Source organism: Meriones unguiculatus, chromosome 3 (assembly GCF_030254825.1).
Source record: "Meriones unguiculatus strain TT.TT164.6M chromosome 3, Bangor_MerUng_6.1, whole genome shotgun sequence".
In the NCBI taxonomy this organism is placed as follows: Eukaryota; Metazoa; Chordata; class Mammalia; order Rodentia; family Muridae; genus Meriones; species Meriones unguiculatus.
The window spans coordinates 134,432,162-134,454,401 of NC_083351.1; the positions used below are offsets into that span (position 1 = coordinate 134,432,162).

A 22,240-nucleotide genomic window follows, 5' to 3' on the forward strand; every position below is an offset into this window, starting at 1 on the left:
TGCTTCCACTTCCATCATGGGAAGGGAGCCGGGCATGGGAACAGTCTACCGGGGACTGTCTCTTTTAGCAGATCTAGACCCAAGTCTCAAGGCTCCTGCCATGGCCTTCCTTCCTCACAAGGACACTAGCCTGAGAACTAGTCCTCTTCTGAATGGAGCCATCTAAGAACCACAGCTCTGTGTTGTTAGGCGCCAACCCTCCAGGCAACATATCATAGCCGAAACTCAGGAAATAGAGATCCTTCCTCTCTTCTCAGTGTGGGGAATTCTCATTTTTATTTATTGTTGTTGTTGCTGTTTTTGTTTTTGTTCTTGTTTTTGTTTTTTTGAGACATAGCCTCACTCTGTAGCCCTGACTTTCGGGGAACTCCGTATACAGGCTAGAGTGGCCTGAACTCACAGAGATTTATCTGCCCCTTGGAATGCTGGGATTAAAGATGAGCATCACCACACTCAGCCCGTGTGGGGAACTCTTACCATCATGTGTCAGGAGTATGAACACTGGACCATGTCAACTCTGAAGCCAGGCAGGACATGCAAAGGCTTCCTGTTGCCACAGGATGTATGGTCACCATCCTTGCTGCTGTGACCAAGCATTTGGTAAGCAGCGGCGTGAGGAAGGGTGGGTTGGCTTAGTCTGGCTGTATGGTTTGGCAGGATATGGACTGTCATGGCAAGACCGCATAGTAGCTGGAGCTGGCGGTGACCGACAACATTGCATCCCCAGTCAGCAGGCGTACAGCAGCGATGCCTGCTGCTGAACTCCTGTTGTCCTTTCATTCAATGTAGGACCCAAGCCCATGTGTGGTGCCGCTGACGACGGGATGGGTCTCCTCAAGTCTACTAACCTCATTAAAAAAAATCCCACGCTGGGCACATTAGCACACACCTTTAATCTTAGCACTCTGTGAATTTGAAGCCTGATGTATGTAGCGACCTCTAGGACAACAGAGACATGCTCTGAGAAAAAAACAACAAAAATGGGATTTAATGAAGAAGAAAAGAAGCCAGGCATGGTGGCACACGCCTCCCAGCACTCAGGAGGCAGACACAGGTAAAGTCTACACAGGAAGTTCCAGGACAGCCAAGACTACACAGAGAAATCCTGTCTCAAAGAAAAGAGAGAGAGAGAGAGAGAGAGAGAAGAAAATCCCTCATAGATCTTTCCCCTTCTAAGTCCCATCAAGTTGACAACCAAGATGATCCGCCACACTCTTCCGAGCCCTTTGATTCTCTTAAGTCGTAAGCCTCTTGGAAATGGAGCCAGTCTGAGCTGTCCATCAACAGTTAAAGAAGACATGGCTTGCATGCACCCTGTACTTTTATGTGATCGCAAAAGACCCAAAACTCTCCCAAGCAGGACCCAAACTTAAATATATATATATATATATATATATATATATATATATATATATGCTGTGTGTGTGTGTGTGAGAGAGAGAGAGAGAAATCGAGCAGGAGGAAATCTTAGGAAAGGGTGGAGAGCCATGAATTGGGGAAGGTGGCCACCTGGGCAGAGGAGGAACCAGTAAGAGAAGATCAGGAAAGGGTGGAGGGGAAGGCAGTGAGAGAGGGGAATGAATTAGGAAAAAGTATAATGACACACATAAAAATGACAGCAGCTGTGGGAGTGCACGCCTTCAATCCAGCACAGGAGAGGAAGCAGCAGGTAAACCCAAGTCTGAAGCCAACCAAAGCTACACAGAGAGACCCTGTCTCAAAAACCAATCTTGACGACGACTAAAGAGAAATGATATACTAAAAGAAAACAGCCTGTGGTTTTGTGTGCTGACCTAAAATATTTAAACAGTTGCCTCTGTGCTGGGCGGTGTGGCCGTAGCTGGCTGGATTTTATTCACATTGCTACTGCCGAGACCTGCTTCCAGCACGCCCCCAGGATAGCAAGTTTTGTTCATTTGTATAAATATAGGCACGAGCCATCGTCCTTTTATTTTCCAGGTAGTATTTTCCTGCACTGATTACGGGATTTCCTCTGACCATCCGGTGATATTATACATATTAAACTTCAGTTTAAGCTTAACTTTTAACGTCCGTCTCCTGCCACAGCTGCACACCGCCAAGCACACCAGACGCCTACCGCTACAGTCAAACATCAACCTCCAAACAGGGTGGTTTGTTTTCAGTTAAGAATTCGGAATACATGGCGGCTCACGACCATCTAGCAAGAGATCTGGTGCCATCTTCTGGCCTGCAGGAGTAAAGCAGGAAGAACACAGTGCACATAGTAAATCAATCTTTAAAAAAATTTTTTTTTTTTTTTTTTTTTTCAGAATATAGATGGGGGCCCCCAGGGCACACACCTTTAATCCCAGCCATTGGGATTCTCTGAGTTCCAGGCCAGTCTGGTCAAGAGAGCGAGTTGGTCATGCTACATACACAGCCATGATACAGACACAGAGAAACCCTGTCTCAAAAGACAAAGGAATTCAGAATGCACATATGAGGAGCTTGGAAGCGGAGGGCGATGTGAACCGATCACTTCATTTCAGGGCCTCCATCACAGCGGCAGCGATCTCTGGGACACTTTTGTCCACGCTGATTTGGATGAAGTTTTCGGGAGCTGTCGGGGGCTCCAGAATACTGAACTGGGACTGCAGTAACTCGGGCGGCATAAAATGTCCTTTCCTTTGGAGCAAGCGACCAGAAATGATCTCGAATGACCCGCAGAGGTAGACCACCAAGAGCTTCGCGCCAGCCAGCGCTTCTTCCTTTGCTGGCTCCTCACTTGGCGCATGCGCACCACCATTTCCTCGTATCAAGATGTCCCTGTACATTTTCTTCAGGGCTGAACACGCCAGAACAACATGCTGTCCCAAGGCCACATCTCTGTTTCCAAAATATAAGAAACAACACACACACCCAAAAGGATGAGGGCTGCAAAATGAAGGCGTTTAAAAGGCTGTCGATTCTAGGCAGTGGACTAGTCTCTGCCAATGGAAAGTGTTACTTGAACATGGAGATTAAGCATTGGGTGTCCCCAACCTTAAACTGAGGATCTATCATCAGCGAACAAAATAATCCGCAGGCATCAGTCCCTCCCTTGTCAAATGAGCCCGTTCAGAGCTGACCGCGTGCCTCATACGCTAAGAGGATGGTTTTGCTCCATCCTCGTGGATGCACCTCGTTGTGGTTTCAGACGTGATTTTTCTTTCAATTTTTACTGGATTATATTACAGCCAGATGACTTCATACCTTAGTAAAATGTCGTGCAAGCTGCACAGCCAGGGAATCCTGTCCTGAAATTAGAACAGACTCAAAGTAGCTTTCCCAGTATTGCTTATACAGAAAGAGTTGTACAGCCACAAAAGATGACCTTACTGGTTATGGGAACTGGACATGAACGGGCTGGAGGAGGGAGATGGAGGTGGGGAGCCCACAACCACAGGAACATGGTCTTGTTCTGGTCTCAATGGCTCATTTCCTAATAATATAACTTCCCTTAAGCTGAGTATGTCATATGTCACGCCTCCTCCCAGCTCCCCACAATGTCTTTGAGGCTCACAGGCCCCATACTGTGGCTCACCTATTCCTTCAGTGCATCTGACCAGAACCTACAGCTAAGCTCATGACCTGCAGCAGAGCGCTACCCCAGCCCTCCAGTTAGCGTCCTCATGTGCCATTTGAACTGGTCTTCCAAAATGACTCTTGCATTACCCATGCTTAGCCAAGCTTGCCACATCCATCCAAGCACTAACAGAGATGAAAAGCATGATTTCATTATTATAAACTTTTAAATCTTAACTCCCTGGATACAGGTTTTTTTTTTTTCCTTTCTAAGTTTTTGTTGTTTTATTCTTTGAGTATTTTGCCTAGGTGTGTATAAGTGCACTGAGGACATACAGTGCCCAGAGGCCAGAACAGGGCTGGGGAATCCCTAGAACTGGGCTGGCTCTGGGCTGCCACATGGGCACTGGGAACAGAACCCCAGACCTCTGCAGAGTGGCCAGTGCTCTTAAGCACTGAGCACTTATCCAGCTTCTGGGCTGTGTTCTCTAAAGAAGCTCCCGGGGCTGCGTAGCCCGGAGTCCCACTGTCAGCCAAGAAAGCTTTACCTTCCGTCCTGGGCTCTGTGAAGTGTCACCCCCCCGCGCGCGTGCCTTCCCTGCACCCCACTCCCTTTTTTGCATTTAAACAGTTCAGGTTCACTTCTGCCTTTGGTGGACTGTCAAGACCTTTAGCTCCACAGGCAAAATCTGGCCACTGAGGCCTCCCTGAGGAGTGGGCTAGGAGCTGAGATAGGAAGGATGGACATGGGTCACTCAGTGAAGGAGGAAATACATTCCAGATGGCTGGGGGACAGTGGACACAGGCCCTGTGAGGGAGGAACGTGGCCGTGGGAGGGACAAAGTGGCTGTGTGGCTCCTGTGGAGATGGAGGAGTACCTGACACATTTCTAAAGAGACTCAGAACCTAAAATCAGCTAAAAGCCTAGAGGGCCTCAGAACAGTGGCACGTTGTGGTGGTTTGAGTAAGAATGGCCCTGTAGACTCAGATGTTTGAATAGTTGGTAACCAATTGACAGAACTTTGGGGGAAGGGTTAAGAGGTGTGGCTTCTTTGGAGGAGGTATGTCACTGGGGTCAGGCTTTGAGGTTTCAAAAAGACTGGTACAGTGTGTTCTCTGCCTCCTGTTTCAGACCGACGTGTTCTGCTTCTCCTGCCACACCTTTGCTCCATGACCTCTGGAACTGTGAGCCCAGTTAAATGCTTTCTCTTATAAAATGCCTTGGTCACGGTGATCTAGCAACGGAGCAGTGAGATGCGTGGCCACATCTGAGTTTGCAGTGGGGTACACCAGAACAGTGTCGGGGAGATGAAAGGACCCGGGAGACACTAACTTCCCTGGGTGAGCCCAAGGCGGTCTCTACCTTACAGATCAAAACTCTGCAGCCAGCTGTGGCAGGCTGGGCAGAGGTGGCTCAATCCGGGGGCTGAGCTCATGGAGAAGTTGGGGGTCTAGGCTAACAGACGTGGAGGCGTTTGTTACCCAGATGTCGGGCACCCATTGCCAGTGTTACCTGGTCACTCAGTGGTACCCCCTTCTGCATCTTCGTCCGATTCTCTGCAGAGTGGTAATCGTCAGCATCATAGAATTTCCATCCCAGCTTTACAACAGAGGGAAAGATATATGCAGCGTCAGCAAGGCCCATGTGACAGTCACCAGGAGCTTACTAGGTGTAGACATCACTAGTCTGAGGCTGGCCCTCTCACTGATCACTCTTATCACTACCAAGAAGAAACCTGTATTGCCTTGCTAAGGCGTCTGCACAAACCATAAGCCAGAAGAAGGGAGAAAGCAGTTGCCAAGAAAGCAATAGGTAAAGGACTTTACCTTGGAGGCCAGCAGCTCACCCACTGTAGATCTGTGGAGAGAGTACAGATATTTCCGTTTCTGCTCAACACAGGCAAGTGTCAGCTGTTTTGAGGAGAGGCCTGAGCGATGAACAGGTGTCACAGCTGGTACTAAAATGCAGGCCCCTCCGTGGGCCTAAAGCAGAGATGCCCTTAACCCTGGAGTCTACAGAGATGGCGTCCGCTGTCCTTAGGAACACCAGTGAAAATGGATTAGCCAGAAAGCAATGTATCAGATCTAACTAAAACACCGAGCCAGGTGTAGTGTCACATGCCTATTATCCCAGCACTTGGAGGCAGAGGCAGGAGGAGCTCTGTAAGTTTAAGGCCTGGTTCACACAGTGAGACACTCTCTTGTTTGTTTGTTCGAGACAAGGTTTCTCTGTGTAGCCTTGGCTGTCTTAAACTTGCTTTGTAGACCAGGCTGGCCTCAAACTCACAGAGATTCTCCTGCCTCTGCCTCCAAGCACTGCAATTACAGGCCTGCACCATCTCGCCCAGCTGAGGCACTAGCTTGAAAAAACAAAACAAAACCCTCCCCAACACACACAAAAAAAACCACGGAAAGTTTTTTTTTTTTTTTCTCAATAATCAGTGTTTTGTAGCTATTTGTGATGGTATGTACCTATGGTTCCAGGGCATGAGAGGTGGACACAAGGAAGGTGGATAGCTGGCCCTCAGCAGTTTGGATGGCACACTGAGATGCTGACTCAGAAAACTCAAAAACAAGAGAATCAATGTTTTAGGCCCTGCTGTTTAGGTGTTTATCTTTTGTGAGAGAATACGGAATGAACAGCATGGTAGTTTCATCAAAGGCTTAAAAGAGAGGGTTGTTTTTTTTTAAATACTATTGCATCTGTTTTGTGTTGGCCAACTCCTCGTGGGCATGGGGCCCGCCCTGAAGTGTGGTTGGTACATCCAGTGAAAGAGGGGTGTAATAGAGTTTAATACCCGGCAGCACTGTGTAAAGCGTCCTTAGTTTACCAGATACACACAAGGGCTGGAGAGGCAGCTCAACAGTTAGAGCACTGGCTGCGCTTCCAGGGGCCCTGGGTTCGGTTCCCAGCACCTGCATGGCAGCTTGCAACCATCTGTAACTCCAGTTGCAGGGAATCTGATGTTCTCTTCTGGCCCCTATTGCAGTGCACCTATGCGGTACTCAGACATACATGCAGGCAAAAAAACCGTACACATGAGACAAGCTCAGTGACTCAGCACCCACTGTCCCTGCTCCTCCAGAGGAGAAGGATGGAGCAAAGAAAACTAGAGGACAGGATGCTAGGACATGCACAAGGCACCACAGCAGGAACAAGGCTCAGAAGCAACAGTCGGATCTAAGGTTACAAGCCAAACTTCATGGCCCACATGTCTCTCAGATGGTCTAAAAGACACTTTCAAAGACAGTAGGCTGCTGGGAAGGCAGAGGCAGGAGAATGTCTGAGAGTTCAAGGCCAGCCTGGTCTAGAAACCCTGAGGGGGGAGGGAAGGAAGACAGGCCACTAGTGTCAGCAGCAGCAGCATGGCAGGCCTTTAAATCCCGGCAAGCCTAGTCTACAGAGTAAATTCCAGGATGACCAGGACTACACAAAGACTACTAATTCTGTTTGTCTCAAAAAAACAAAATTAAGAAAGAAGAATAGAATTGAATAGAATAATAGAAAAGACAGTAGCCAGTGGAGGAGAGGGAAGAAATGCAGAAAAGCAGATCTGAAAGGCTGAAGCCTCTCCCAGCAGGAGTGGAGCTGGACCCCTTGCCATCATCACCCGCCTCCATCTCTCGCCTCCATCGAGTTCCCCTTAGTTTATCACCCCCGCAGGTGCTAACCCTCAACTGGGTTCTCATTCGGCTCCTCCATCGAGCCCCCAGCACCAGAACTCTGTTTCTAAACCAGCCCTTTAAGGCCACTCCATCAGAAAGCAAACACCGCAAATGCCCTCCGGCTCATCCTTCCCGGCTCTGCCACAGGGACACTCTGAGCACCTCCTGAGGGCAGCGCTGGACAAGATTGATGGGGTTTCTCATGGGGAAGAGACCTGAGAACACAGCGAACCGGCTTCCCGATTCTACCACAGCGGGCTTCTCTGCTCGGCCGTTTCTTTTGGTTCATTCTGTGTGCTGGGACTGAACCCAGGGCACGACAATCGAACACTTCACCACTGAGCTGCACCCACGCTCTGGGCTCTGCGTTGCGTTTCACTTTCAGTAGAAGGAATCTTGCAGTTAAACGGTGTCCACCAAACCAAAAGCCTACCGCTTGCTTACTTCTGACCTGGCTGTACTAGGTTGCAAAGTAACTGCGTATTTTGTAGAGACCTAGCACTTTCCACGTGAACGTTCCAGCTTAAGCAGGAACACGATCAAGGAAGACTACACCTTGCAGGGTGATCCTCACTTTTCAAAAGAGTATTCAGAGAACTCACTATCTGCCCAACCAGACAAAGCTCTGTAAAGACCCAGGACGAGGTCGGCTTTTGGAGGACTTTGCACCCTTCCACCTTGTTTTGCAAGATGTCTCCAGGCCCGGGCTTGTAAGGCTCAAGGCTGAAAAGTGTGTCCGGACCCGCATTTCCTGCGTTATAACTTTCCACTCTGTGCTCCTGAGGCCTCTACTCCGGGCCATCGTTCCCCGGCAGCTAGCCACCATCTGCATGGCCCCTGCGTCTCATCCGCGGCGACCCTGGGAGATGCAATGGTGCAGGAGAGCAGGGGCGGGGGGGTCTCGGCAGGAGCAGCAAAGGCAGGGCTCGGTGGGGTCAGGCCGCCTCCCCGCTCCCGCCCGCTCTCCTGCCGCCTCCATGACCTACTTCCCGCAGCCGCTGACGCCCATCACTAGCAGCACCGCAGGTGCCTCCATCTCCCCGCTCCTCGGCGCCCTCTTCCGGGTCAGGCCCCGCCCAGGTCCTGACGCCACAGGCCACGCCCCCGCCGTTCCTGTGCTGACCGCTGGGTGGTGCAGCCAGAGGGCACCTGCTGTCGCTTCCAGGTGATTGTGTCCTGCAACAAGGAATCCACCGCGACGCACGGACAGTAGTAGAAATAGACACGCTTTACTAAGAAAGACAGCAGTGAAGGACAAGGAGTCTGTGTGTGTCTCTCTCTCTCCCCTCCCTCCTTCCTCTCTCTGCCTCCCTCTTTCTCTCCCTCCCTCTCTCTCTTCGCTCTCTCTCCTCTCTCCCTCCAAGAGAGGGCTCCTCCGGAGTTACAGAGAGTTGCAAGCTGCTAGGGTAGATCCTCTGTAGGAGCAGCAAGTGCCCTTGACCAGGTTGGCCTCGAACTCACAGAGATCCGCCTGCTCTGCCTCCCGAGGGCTGGGATTAAAGGTTTGCGCCGCCACTACCCGACTTTATATATAATTTTTATCTGCACACATATTATATAATATATATATAATTAGGATATATATATGTATATATATACCTAATGGTGTGACTTCTGGGCCATATGGTACCTCTAGATTTGAGAAAATACCAAAATGTTTTTCAAAGTGGTGGTACCATTTACATGCCCACCAAGCAAAGCATGAGCCTTCTAATTTCTCCACGTCACCACTACTATTTGTTGCTGTCGCTTTTGCGCTAACCTAACCATCCTGACTGTCACTTTTTAAAGCAAGATTCTCACTTTCTGCCTAGGAGCGGTTCTCCTGGGTGTGTGTAAGTGCACCACACGCATGCAGGCTTGCAGAGGCCGTAGGAGGGCATTGGAGCTCGAGAGAGCAGCGTTGCCGGTGCGTTGCTGAGCTGCGGCGTCAGCGCGAGGTCCTCTGCAAGAAGAGCAGGTGCTCTTAGCTGCTGAGCCGGCTCTCCTGCCACGCCCCCATCCTTCATTCCTGAGACTAAGACAGGACACGCCTACTTCTACCTAACAGGCTGCTCTTTCCGTCCCTGTGTATGTTTTCACATGCTTTTCCTCTTTCACCTCCTCCTTTTCTTTGCACTCCTCTTTTTCCTCCTCCTCCTCCTCCTCTCTTCCTTTCTTTTCACTCAGGTTGCAACGTTGGAGTGATTTTGTCTTATACAGATCTTTATCCCTGATCTCCGTCTATCCAATTGTTTACTTAACTCTTAGTTTGTCTAATTGGGATTGGAGACTTAATAGTAACAAAACGAAATCCATAAGAATGCCTGTCTCTTCTCTCAGCCTTCCAAGTTTTAGCCAATGACTCTCTCTTGCGCTCTCCATGCGGTTGGTCAGCTGAGCCTCCTCTGAGCTATTCTTGAGGATGCTTTGCTTACACCCTAATCGGGACCATTCCTTCTCCACCCCCCACCCTTCCCCCACTTGTTTGAATGCATCATTATTTTTTATGTCTTCTGCCACAACCCTGGTCCTCAACGTCATCCTCTCCCACTGAGGGAGATTGCTAGTGGTTTTCTCACTTCTGCCCGACTGTTCAGATAAAAGCCGTTCACTTAAAAAATTAAAATGTTTATTTTTAATTATGTACATACATGTGGTGGTGGTGGGTACACGTGAGTGCAGATGCAGGTACAGAGCAGAAGAGGGCGCTGAAATCCCTGCAGCTGGACTATAATTGTGAGTCACGCCAAACAGGTGCGGTGCTGGGCACCCAACTTGGGTCCTCTCTACTTAAGCCAGCTCTCCAACCCCATTTTTTTTTTTTTAAGTTTTAAACAATCATATCATGTTAGTTTTTGTTAAAGCCTTCCTGTGGTTTCCATTGCTCTTAAAACCTGTATTTGTTTGCCTGGTGCACAAGGCCCTGCACATTCCACCTTTGCTTAACTCCCTTCTGTGCCTGGCCTCATTGCTGTTCTACTAAACCTCCCAGTCCTGCCACTGTCACTCTTGTGCCCTTCACTGTGAATTCTTTTATTTGCCAGTAAAACAAAAAGAGGAGCCATTAGAGTCCTAAAACATAATTTCAGTTGTGGCTCATTTCTAAAGTTCCAAAAACTTTCAGCCTCATCTACCTACTCATGAATAAGTTTTCTTGTGAAAGAGGTTATTGTTAAGAATAACTTACTTATCAGATAAGTACTGCACATGGCCACTTTGGATTTAAAACCTACCCCTTCCCTTTCCTCCCTTCCCTCCCCACTCCTTCCCTCTCTTTCCTTTCCCTTTGTCCTTGCCTTGACTTCCAAAAGTCATTATGTAGGGCTGGGCAAAGGAGACCTCTTCACTGGCATGAGCCCAGCCTGGTGGGTGGTAAGGTGGTCTGTAAAACAGAGGAAGGTAGAGGTCACGGCATTATTCTTATTTGTGTGCACTATGACATTAAAAAGGCCATAAAAGCTGGGTGCAGTAGTACACAGCACATGCCTGTAATCCCAGCACTCGGGGAGGCAGAGGCAGGCTGATCTCTGTGAGGAAGAGGCTAGCCTGCTCTACAAAGTGAGTCTGGACCAGCCAAGGCTACACAGAGAAACCCTGTCTTGGGAAAAAAAACAAAACAAAACAGAAAGAAACAAAGAGACCATGAAACATTATTTAAATCAAAGAGGCATCTGTGCAAAGATCTGGAGCTCAGACAAGCATGTCATTTTCAACTGCAAGGAGTTCTGTGCTTGTGGAAAGTGGAGTTGGCAGGGTGGGTGGGTAGCCCAGTGGTGCCCTTCAGGCACTTCTATGGCTCTAAAACTCACCCCAGAGGGCACAGCATAAAGACAGACATCTGTTTAACACTGCCCGGGATGCCTTTAACCTTAGCACTCAGCCCAAAATTTCCCTAGAGATGTGCACTCCTCAGAAAAGCAAGGGTGGAAAGAGAGTCCTTTTCATATCTACTTTCAGTTTTGCCAAAATGATCGTAAGAGTCATGTGGAGGGCTCATTTTCTGAATTTACAGGGTTTCTTTGTGTAGCCCTGGCTGTCCTGGAACTCACTCTGTAGACCAGGCTGGCCTAAAACTCAGAGAGAGATCCACCTGCCTCTGCCTCTGAAGAGCTGAGGTTAAAGGTGAGGGTCACCACTGCCCAGCTCATTTTCTGAAGTGTTAATTTATCTTTTGTTCCCACCATCTGCTCCCTCCCCCCCCCCGCCGTATTCTCTGAAACAGAGCAAAGACATAACAGCACATCCAGGTGCTTTTTGATTTTTGACAGCTTCGACTCGGAAAAGGGAGAAGAGGAAAGAGCAAGGCAGCATGTGGTGTCTACTCTAGAAACCTCTTAGAGGGACTTATGAGACAAGGGAAGGCTCCCTGGAGGAGCAGGGACCAGGACCTGACCCCTCCAAGTAGCCCAGGGATGCGGCCCATCCTCTGTGTGGGGTAGCTTTGTGGTGCAGTGCTAAAGGTATCCCTTTTGCCACCGAGAATCTAGGGCTCAGAAGAAGGTCCTGGAGTTTGAAAAGCATGACAGCCACCTCCCTACGAGGGGACCATGAGGCTTCAGACAAAGGAACCGCTGGTAACCAGTTAGAACCAAGTTCAGAAGATTCTTCCTAAATATTCTGGGGGGTGGGAGGAAGCACTTACCAGCCAAGACTGCTGAGACATGACTTAATCCAATAGAAAGTCTTTATTAGCTGGCCCTAACTACACTGGGTGTTTGGGACCCCAGTGTAGCCACACGAGCCTTTCTCAGGATGAGCTTTTAAGCACAAAAACATGTCCTGGGTTGACATACTTAAGTTAACAAGAACAGTTGACCAGAAGCTGAACTACAGAAGCCGAAAAGCAAGGTGAGTACATTTAGAGACTTGCCCAGAACTATGGACTTTGATGGATTAGGTCATTGTTTTCGTTTTTGGCAGGTGGTGCTGTCTGCGTGCTGAGTCTTATGGCCTGATTGGCACTTCCACCATGGAGTCAGCTGTGCTAAGGTCTGCGGGCCTGTTACACTCCAGACTGTACAGAGCCAGAAATCTTTGCCCTTGGGATGGACACAGCCCCAGGACTGGCTGAGGCTAGAGTTCTATTCACATCCAGGAAGGTGGTTTAAGGTGAGACACGAGAATATGAAAATAGTGTGCTGTTTGCTTCATCGGGGGCAGAAGGGGGGTTTGCATCTCCTCCACCTCAAGTTTCTAGCTCTCAGTGTCTGCCAGGGATTTCTTACACACCAAAGGACAGTTTTCAGGAAAATCCGGTATGTCTCCAATTGTATCTTTTCCATGAGAAAACAAATGAGAGGGTGTTTGCTATACAAGGCCAGACCAGCTCAAACTACCGCAAGGCTTGGTTTTCTTCAGTTCTCTCTAATCCAAAAGCTGAAGTGTCAGAATGGAAGAGACAAGGTTGGGTGACATTCAGGAGGAGAAAGGCCTGTCCCCCAGGGCACTCTGAGCTGAGCAGGCACAGGGCCAGCAGCAGCTCCCTCCATGGCCTTGCAGCCTTAGCTCCAAGTACAAAATCTGAAACAATGGTCTGGAGAGCTGGCTCAGAGGTTAAGGGCACTGGCTGTTCTTTCAGATAGAGGTCCCGAGTTCAGTTCCCAAGCACCCACATGGTGAATCATGAACCATCTATAGTGAGATCTGGTGCCCTCTTCTGGCCTGCTGGTATACATGAAGGCAGAAAACTGTGTAAATAATAAATAATCTTGAAAAAAAATCTCAAGCAGGAATCTAACTCTTATATGTGTTTTTGCTTTGTTTTGTTGAGACAGGGTTTCTCTGTATTTCTTTTTTCTTCTTCTTTTGATCCAGGTTTATCCCTGGATGTTCTGGAACTCAGTACGTAGACCACACTGGCCTTGAATTTATAAAGATCTGCCTGCTTCTGCCTCCCTAGTGTTAAGCCCAGCACTCCCGTGTGTGTGTGTGTGTGTGTGTGTGTGTGTGTGTGTGTGTGTGTGTTAAACCTTCATTTTAGGCATGAGAGTTCCGCTGTGGCACACTGATGGACTGTCAATACACAAGGACCCCGGGGACACGCTAACCGTGTGATGTGGCTCATGTAGAACATCTACCCAGTACACACGGGATCTAGGCTCCGAAAATAGCAAAAAGGAAAGGACAGGGCATGGGGGCCTTTTCTAAGTGGGTCACTGGACAAATATAGTCAGTGATGCCTTTGATCTCAGCACTCAGGAGGCAGAGGCAGGCAGAGCTCTTCAAATCTAGACTAGTTTGGACTACCTAATAAGATCCTGTTTTGTTTTGTTGTTTAAATAATCTTTTAAATTATTTACTTTTATATGCATGGATGTTTTGCCTTCACGGGGTGTCCCTGGAGCTGGAGTTACAGAGCAGTTGTGAGCTGCCATGTGAGTGCTGGGACTTGAACCTGAGTCCTCCAGAAGAACAGCCAGCCATCTCTCCAACCCTTGTTTATTCTTTAAAGAGGATATAATAGAGACCCAATTGGTACTTTTTTAAAAAAAGATTTATTTCTTTATTTCATGTATATGAGTACTATGCCAGAAGAGGACATCAGATCCCGGTATGGACGGTTGTGAGCCACCCTGTGGTTGCTGGGTCCTCTGGAAGAGCAGACAGCACTCTTAACCACTGAGCCATCTCTCCAGCCCTGGCACTTCAATTATATATTTTGTTTTGTTTTGTTTTCCAGACAGGGCTTCTCTGGGTAGCCCTGACTATCCTAGAACTCATTCTGTAGACCATGCTGGCCTTGAACTCAGAGATCCGCCTACCTTTGCCTCCCGAGTGCTGGGATTAAAGGCGTGCACTGTCATGCCCAGATCTGGGTGTTCTTTTTAATTCTACAACCCATCAATGTGGTAGGAATTATTTGCTACTGGTCACTGAAAACATCTGTCCATTAAACACTTAGAAAAGTAATTGAAAAGTAATTTGTTCTGAGGGCAGGGCTTTCATAATCTAATTTTATTCATTTTTCTTCTGTTTAAAACCATATGATATCAGAGCTAGAGAGATGTTTTCCCAGCTGAGAGTACTTGCTGCTCCCGTACAGGATCCAGTTCCCAACAACCCCGTGGTGGCTCACAACCATCTACCATTCCAGTTCCAGGGGCTCTGACAACCCTTGCAGTCACCAGAAATGCACATGACGCATAGACACACATTCAGGCAAAACACTCATACACTAAAACTTTGTGTACACATAAAGCTTTAGAAAAGTTATCGTGTTGGGAGAAAAATAGATTTACACCTTTAAAAATCAATGAGTTATTTTTTTTAAGATTTATTTATTATGTATACAAAGCGTGTTTGCATGTACATCTGCGCACCAGAAGAGGGCACCTGATTTCATTTTTGATGGTTGTGAGCCACCATGTGGTTTCTGGGAATTGAACTCATGACCTCTGGAAGAGCAGCCAGTGCTCTTAACCTCTGAGCCAGCTCTCCAGCTCCCCAGTGAGTTATTTTTTAACTAAAAAAAATAAAATAAAAAAATAAATCTTTGATCAAGTGCCAAAGATATCAGAAGTCACTAAATGAACAACAAATGATGGAAATTAGCAAATTATTAGAAATGGAAATGAATTTGATGTAATTTTAGTCATTGAAAGAAGACCCAGTAATTAATGCTGGTGAGTGAAAATGCTTCCTACTCTGTTTCAGAAGCCGAAGGACAGAGAATAATTAGAACCTTGGGCAGAAAGGGAACATGGATTTCACGTAAGCTGTGCCTGGGGCTATTGTGTCCGCTACTGGGGGTCGGGTGGGACTTGTTCCCTGGGGAACACATCTCCTGAGCGCCCCCATTTCACATCGGTGCACTTGACTCAAGATGTCAGCTCAGTATTTTCATTTTCTCCGCTGGCCTGTAAATATCATTTAACTAAAAGCATTCAGATCCCGAATGGCAGAAAGGCCTCCTGTCGATGTGGTCTGGCTGAGGCGCTGTCTCCTGTCAGCGCCATTGCTGGACCTTCCTCTATTTTAACATGCATTCGCTTATTTCCGTGGTGCTGGGAGACAGAACCCCCACCTCACAGACAAGCCCACACCACCGACTGCACCCCCACACCTTCACCCCACCCCACCTCCTGCCTGCTCAGTGTGTTCAGAAACGAGGAGCAGAGTCTTCGGGGCTCCGGTGTGGAGCAGAGTCTTCGGGGCTCCGATGTGGTTGGTGAGCGGCTGCCACTTCTGTCAGACTTTTGGGAATATGATCAACATCAGGTGTCTGTTGTTGTCCGTCTCATTGAGGAAGATGAACTTGGTAAGTCATCCTCGGTATCCCGCACCCCCGCGGCCCGTCATCCTACACGCTGAAGCCAGAAGCTGGGACAGGCTTAGTGGGTAAGATTTTTTTTTTTTTAAGTGGGTAAGATTTAAAACTTTATTTTCACATCTTTCTGACAGATGCCTCACCAAGATGAAAGAATTCAGCATAAAATTCGCTGTAGGAGATAACCATTCAAGTCAATTTCAAGTTTTCGCTGGATTACGAAACACAAAAAAGAAAGAAAGAAAGAAAGAAAGAAAGAAAGAAAGAAAGAAAGAAAGAAAAGAAAGCACTGGGCAGTGATGGTCCACGCCTTTAATTCCAGCACTTGGGAGGCAGAGACAGGTAGATCTCTGTGTGTCTGGGGCCAGCCTGGTCTACAAAGTGAGTTCTAGGACAGCCAGAGCTGTTTATACAGAAAAACCCTGTCTCAAAAAAAAGAAAGCTAATTTTAGAATAATTAAATATATTAGTATAAATAAAAGCAACTGACACCAAAAACCCAAGTTAAAGAATGTATTTGATTTTAAGGGATACATGTAATCTATAACTCTCTAAGGAACTCACAGGCGTGTGCTGGAGAGGTGGCCGAGCAGTGGAAAGGCCTGGACACTCTTCCGGAGGACCTGAGGACCCGAATGTTGGTTCAAAGCTGTAACCAGGGCCAGGCAGAATACCCGCACACATGAAATTAATTAAATCAATCGAAACCACAATGTTCAGGTAAATTACTAAGTGTTATTACCCAATCCACAGGCCGTGGCGAAGTGCACGCAGGCTGTACAAGCAGGCGTGGCCAAATGAGGCTGGAGCCCCTGGCGTGGCCACTTCGAGCAGCTCTGCTGTGATGCACAGCTGTCGCCTCGTTCACTGTCCCACATGTTCGGGGCCTCAACATTAGGAATTTTTTTATTTTTTATTTTTCTCAACAACTTGCAGAACTAACCGTCAGCAGGGCTGGTGTCTTCCTGCTGGCTCTCCTCGGCTTGCAGACAGCTGTCTTCCTCTCATGGACTTCACGGAGTTCACCAGTGTGAGCAGACAGTCTGGTGTCCTCCTCTTGCGCGGAGGCCCATTGGAATGGCCTTGTTGTCCTCCTTAAAGATGCTGTTGCAGAACAGGGAGATGGCTCCGGCAGGAGAGTGCTTGGGCAAGCACATGGACCCGAATCCAATGCCCAGAACTTGTGTGAGAAAGCCAGGCAAAGTGGCGTGTGCTCTGGAAGCAGAGACAAGCGGGTCCCGAGGGCTTGCTGGCTGTCCAGCCTTAGCCGCATGGCAAGCTTCAGGCCACTGAGGGACCCTGTCTCAAAAGACAACCCAGAGAGTACTCTGGGCTCACATGCAAAAACAGTGTGAGTGCACACACACAGACGTGATAAACAAACAAACAAATGCAAGAGGAAGAGGAGGGGAGAGTAAACTGTCAGAGTCAAAAGCTTTCACCCCATGGCTTAAGCTTCTTTCACCTACCTGGATTGAGTTAAATTCCTTTTCCGTGCCTTTCATGCCAGTCTCAGAATCTCCGCTGTTCACCCTACAACCACTGTATCCTGCCAGCTTCTCCATCCTCCAGTCAAACCTGGCAGCAGCGTGGAGCCCAGCCTCCTTACCTCCCACCCTCCTTCTCCACGCATGCCAGGTTGTGCAGAGTTCAGGAGGTAGCAGGTGTGTGTGTGTGTGTGTGTGTGTGTGTGTGTGTGTGCGTGTGCGCGCACACCAGAGTCTGGAGACCCCGCTCTGCCCTGAAGCTGTGGTGTGTTGCCTTTGTGGTCCCTTTTGAGTGTGTGCAGGTTAACACCTGCTTGCAGAGGTGTGATGGGAGGCTCTGCAAGATCAAAATCTGTGTGTGGCAGTGTTACAGTGGCTTCTCAGTACCCAGAGGCTGCTATGTCAAATGCTGGGTCATAGTAACCAGAGAGTTGTGGGGCTGCGTGGTGTGAAAAGCCCTTCTGCTGTGGCCTTACAACGTCCTCCGCTCTCTGCGGGTGTGGGCTCCGCACGGTTTTCTGTCTTTCCCTTCCAGGAGTTCCCCTTTGCTGTTGATTCATCTCTGCTGTTCGGCTTCAGAGACTTCTCATTTTATTACTGTGGTGTTCCTCCTTCTATCTATGCCCCCTTCTGTCTTCTCTTTTTCTGTCCCTTCTCTCCCTTTCTTCCTTCTTCCTTCCCTCCATCCCTCCCTCCCTCTCATTTTCTTTCTGTTGTCTTGTTTTCAGAGTTTTGATTTTTAAAGGACATTTATTTGGGGAGGAGAGTTGTCACCGTTTGAGGACAGCGTGAGGGAGTCGGTCCCTCCTTCCACCCGTGGGCCCGAGAACTGCACTATGGTTGCCAGGCTTGGAGACAGGAACTTTACCCACTGTGTTCTCTCGCTATCCACTGAGCCATTTTTCTGTTTCCAGCTTTCAAGAAGCATTTCTCTAAGATCATGAGACCTCAGCACTCCACAAAGAGCTGCAGGCAGCTGAGGAATGCTGAGTGGGAGAAATTGCCTTCCCAGGGAAGGGCACACCAGCTGGCTACCCATTGCCAAGTGGGCATCCCTGAGAACATACACACAGTGATCTTATACAGACCGAGCAGGTGATAGTTAGGGATGTATAGTTAGGAACACATACAAATGTATGTATGTATGTATGCATGTAGATACACATACATATAAACATGCAGTGAGAATTAGTGAAAAAAGAGGTCATTTGAAAGAGACCGAGGAGTAGGTGGGACTGTTTGGAGGGAGGAAATGGATAGCGGAAATGATGTAATTATATTATCTAAGAAATGAAATAATTAAAAATGGTTTTCCTGCAGCTGCTTTTATTTCCTGTGTGTTACCGTGTACTTCCTGTCTGATTTCATTCTCATATTTGGTGATTTCTTCCACTGTCTGGTAATCCCCAGCTGTGTGTTCTTGTTAAAGAACAAGGCACCAGAAAGACAATCAGTGGCTCCACAGGGGGACTGGCCTCTGCACCCCTCAACAACCTCTCAACATCTCCCCTCCACCACTTTCCAGCTGTGTGTATTAGATCACTTTTCTCTGGGCCCTAGAGATTTTCTTCAGAAGAATCCTCCAACTTTTGGCAGCTCTGACATGAGCCTTGATACCAGGATTCTGGCTCCCAAACAGGTCAGCGGTCGAGTGAGTTATGTTCAAGAATTCTGCTTTTTTCCAGTTTCCCACTTTGACAACCCACATTTACCGTTTCCAGTTAAGCTGGCATTGAACTCACAGAGTTTGCCTGCTTCAGCCTCCAGAGTGCTGCATTAAAGGTGTGTGTCACCAAGCCTAGAAGACAAGAGGAAGGCTGACAAGAGGAAGCTCTTATGGCACTGGGGCCATGCAGCTATGGCCTCATGTACCCTTTGTTACCTCTCCCCAGGAATGGTGTCGCCCAGCTGGCTCAAACTGGACTCAGCACAGAGGGGCCAAGAGACAAGGCAAAACCAAGGCTAATAGTTTGCTGCCGTAGACCATCTGAATCAGTCCCATATCCTTCACCTGGGATCAAAACCAAAAACACTCTGTTTTTTCAAGCCAGGGCTATGCAGAGAAACCCTGTAAGTTCAGAAAATGAGCCCTCCATGTGACTTTTACTATCATTTTCGTGGAAATGTTTGAAAGTAGATATGAAGAGGCCTCTCTTTCTACCCATAAATTTCTGAGGTGTGCTCTGGCTGTCCTAGAACTCACCATGTAGACCAGGCTGGCCTTGAACTCAAAGATCCACCTGCCTTTTTCTTTTTTCTTTCTTTTCTTTCTTCTTTCCTTTCTTTCTTTCTTTCTTTCTTTCTTTCTTTCTTTCTTTCTTTCTTTCTTTCTTTCTTCCTTCTTTTCTTCCTTCTTCTTTCTTCCTTCCTTCCTTCCTTCCTTCCTTCCTTCCTTCCTTCCTTCCTTCCTCTCTCTCTTCTCTGTAGACCAGGCTAGCTAATTCAGACTGTCTAGAGGACAGGAGTTTTAAAAGTGGTAGTTTGCAGTGCTTGTGGACCAGGATATGAGCGCTCAGCTGCTGCTCCATCGCCATGCCAAAGCCTGCTTGCTACCATGTTCCTGCCTATGTTCATCATGGACTCTACCCATCTGGAACTCTGAGCCCCAAGAAGTTTCTTTTTATAAGTTGCCTTGGTCATAGTGTCTTTTCATAGCAATAGAAAAATAACAAAGATGGGAGCTGGACATGGTAGTTCAAGCCTGTAATCCCAGGACTAGGGAAGCAGAGGCAGGACAATTTCTGAGCTCAGAGGCCAATAGTAAGTTCCAGGACAGCCAGGGCTACACAGAAAACTATTTGCCTCATGCAGGCTGAGAGAGGCTCTTTGCCAGCTGCAGATGGATTGGACTTTCCATGAGGAACCCAATGACCTAACAGCAGGAAGTAGCCAAAGAGAACTCCACACACTTTCCCCACTAAGCTCCTTTCTATTCTACCCATTTTTTGGGCATTGGAAGGGATTGAGGCCTAAGAAACATAAGTAAAAATAGAGTTAAAAAGTAACGCCAACATGTACCTATGAGTGTTATTAATTGAAACAAAGATCGCCAAGTTGGGACAGCAACAGTGAGCAGAAGAAAGAGTATACCTGACTGATTTTTGTAAACCAGGTTGACCTTGAACTTAAAGATTCCATCTGCCTCTAGGCCCACCACGCCCTCACCTATTTTTATTTTATGTTTATTTTGAGACAGGGTCTCACTATGTAGCCATGGCTGGCCTGGAACTTGCTATGAGAACCAAACTGGCCTTGACTTTACAGGTATCTCCCAGCCTTTGCCCTCTGAGGGGTAGGATTACAGGCCCGAGCCACCGCACCCAAGAGCTGAGGACCAGATTGTTTTTTTTAAAGACGTACTTAGGCACAGAGAAAAATACTTGCTATCATTAGCTTTCTGGGGCAAGAGAATGGCAGGCTAGTGAGAGTCTCTGACATGACTATCCGAAGGGCCAAGATTATTAGCTTTTTAAATTCTGGGCCACGCCTTCTGCTGGCAGCCTATACAAAGGACATGGAAGAAGGGAGCTCTCGCTCTTGGCCTGCTTGTTCTTGCTCTTCCTGGCAAGTCCATTCCTTCCCTGGTAGCAGATCCTACTTCTTCCGGATTCCGGCAGATACTGAAGACCAGCTGAGACATCCAGCCTTATGAACTGAACAACTACTAGATTCTCGGACCTTCCACTGGTAGATGGTCATTGTTGGACTAGCTGGACAACAGCCCGTAAGCCACTCTAATAAAGCCTCTTTGTGTGTGTGTGTGTGTGTGTGTATGCATATACATTCAGTCTACAAGTTTTGTTCCTGTAGAGAACCCTGACTCATACATTGCATTAATATATGAGTCCCACAGACTGGGACTTATTTTCCTACCATTTTGGAAGCTTCCGTGATGAAGGTGGGTTTTGGTGGAGCCTCTTTTCTGAGTTTGTGGAGGCCATCTTTGCCCTGTGCTTGCAGGGCCTCTTTTCTTGCCCATGTAGGGTGAGATCCCAAGCCTCTCTTTTTAAGGATGTTCCAGTCCGATCAGGTTATAGTCCCAACTATGGCCTCATGCACCCTTAGTTACCTCTCCCCAGGAATGGTGTTGCCCAGCTGGCTCAAATTGGACTTGGCACAGAGGGGCCAGGAGACAAGGCAAAGCTGTTCATGGGGTCTGGACTCCTTTCAATACTTTTCACATTTCCTATATTTCAGGCACCACACTTAGAATTTTGCATCTTGAAGATGACATGAGGATGAAGAGCAAAAGTTAAATCTGACCACATCAGTGCACCAAATTAAGGACACACACACACACACACACACACGGGAAGACTTGATAATGTGTTTCCACAGACTGTGGTAGGTGTGGGAAACTCTCTCTTCTGCTCACCATTACTGTTCCGTCTTGACAGTCTTTCCCTGAATCAGTAACACTCATGGGTACACACAAGAGGAAGCCCCATGCAGCAATGCTCCATGAAGCACAATGTCTGTGCTGGGTGGGTTTTTGTCAGCTTGACACAAGTAGGGGTCATCTGGGAAGAGGGAACCTCAGTGGAGAACCACCCCCTCAGCTTGGCCTGTCGCCATGTGTGTGTGGCATTTTCTTGGTTAATGATTGATGCGGGAGGGTAGCGGCCACTGTGTACAATGCTACCCCTGAGCATGTGATCGTGGGTGGTACAAAAAGCAAAAAGAAAAAACATTTTTGGGGAGGAGGCATGGTGACACACACCTGTAATCCCAGCACTCAGGGATGCAGAGGCAGGTGGATCTCTGTGAGTTTGAAGCCAACCTCATCTACAAAGAGAGTCCAGGACAGCCAAGGCTACACAGAGAACCCCTGTCTTGAAAAACAAAAAATAAAACAAAAGACATTTGGAGCAAGCCAGGAAGTAGCATTCCATCATGGCCTCTGCTTGAGTTCCTGCTTCCAGGCTCACATCTTGAGTTGCTGCTCTGACTTCCCTTCATGATGAACTATAGGCTGCACAATGAAATGGACCCTTTCCTACCTTAGTTATTTTTATTATTTTTCTATTGCTGTGAAGAGACACTGTGGCCAAGGTAACTGAGAAAAGAGAATGTCTATTGCAGCACATGGTACCAGATGGTCAGAGTTTAGGACCATCATGGTGGGAAGCATGGCAGCAGGCAGGCTGGCAGGGTGCTGGGGCAGAAGCTGAGAGATCACATCCCAATCCAAAGTCATGAGGATGAGAGCTAACTGGAAGTGGTGTAGGCTCTTGAAACCTCAAAGCCAGACCCCAATGACACGCCTCCTCCAACAGGGCCACACCTCCTAATCCTTCCCACACAGTTTCATTAA

The 22,240-nt window shown here is 47.9% G+C and overlaps 1 protein-coding gene across 8 annotated transcripts; it reads right to left on the reverse strand.

Moving 5' to 3' along the window:
* Positions 1-1,402: 1,402 nt before the first annotated feature.
* Idnk (IDNK gluconokinase) lies at positions 1,403-8,284 on the reverse strand. 8 transcript variants are annotated; one of them, XM_021654293.2, is made up of 6 exons: positions 8,178-8,284; positions 5,353-5,383; positions 5,039-5,125; positions 3,214-3,257; positions 2,322-2,847; positions 1,404-2,209 (listed from the first exon to the last, which is right to left on the reverse strand). In XM_021654293.2, the coding sequence occupies exons 1-5, from the start codon at positions 8,225-8,227 to the stop codon at positions 2,502-2,504; spliced, it is 558 nt and encodes a 185-aa protein (XP_021509968.1). In that variant the 5' UTR covers positions 8,228-8,284; the 3' UTR covers positions 1,404-2,209; positions 2,322-2,501. The 8 variants fall into 8 exon arrangements, with proteins under 8 accessions (XP_060236559.1, XP_060236562.1, XP_021509968.1 ...); XM_060380577.1 differs by having other exon boundaries at positions 5,353-5,561; positions 8,178-8,276; XM_060380574.1 differs by lacking the exon at positions 8,178-8,284 and adding an exon at positions 7,869-8,154.
* Positions 8,285-22,240: the final 13,956 nt, after the last annotated feature.

Excerpts from the sequence above, each read along its gene's own strand:
- Idnk (XM_060380574.1), bottom strand. The coding sequence starts at position 8,023 with ATGCAGATGGTGGCTAGCTGCCGGGGAACGATGGCCCGGAGTAGAGGC. Across the intron at positions 5,384-7,868 it reads GAGACATCTTGCAAAACAAG|ATCTACAGTGGGTGAGCTGC; the intron begins GTGGAAGGGTGC and ends CTCTCTCCACAG. Across the intron at positions 2,848-3,213 it reads TTGCACGACATTTTACTAAG|AGATGTGGCCTTGGGACAGC; the intron begins GTATGAAGTCAT and ends TTTTGGAAACAG.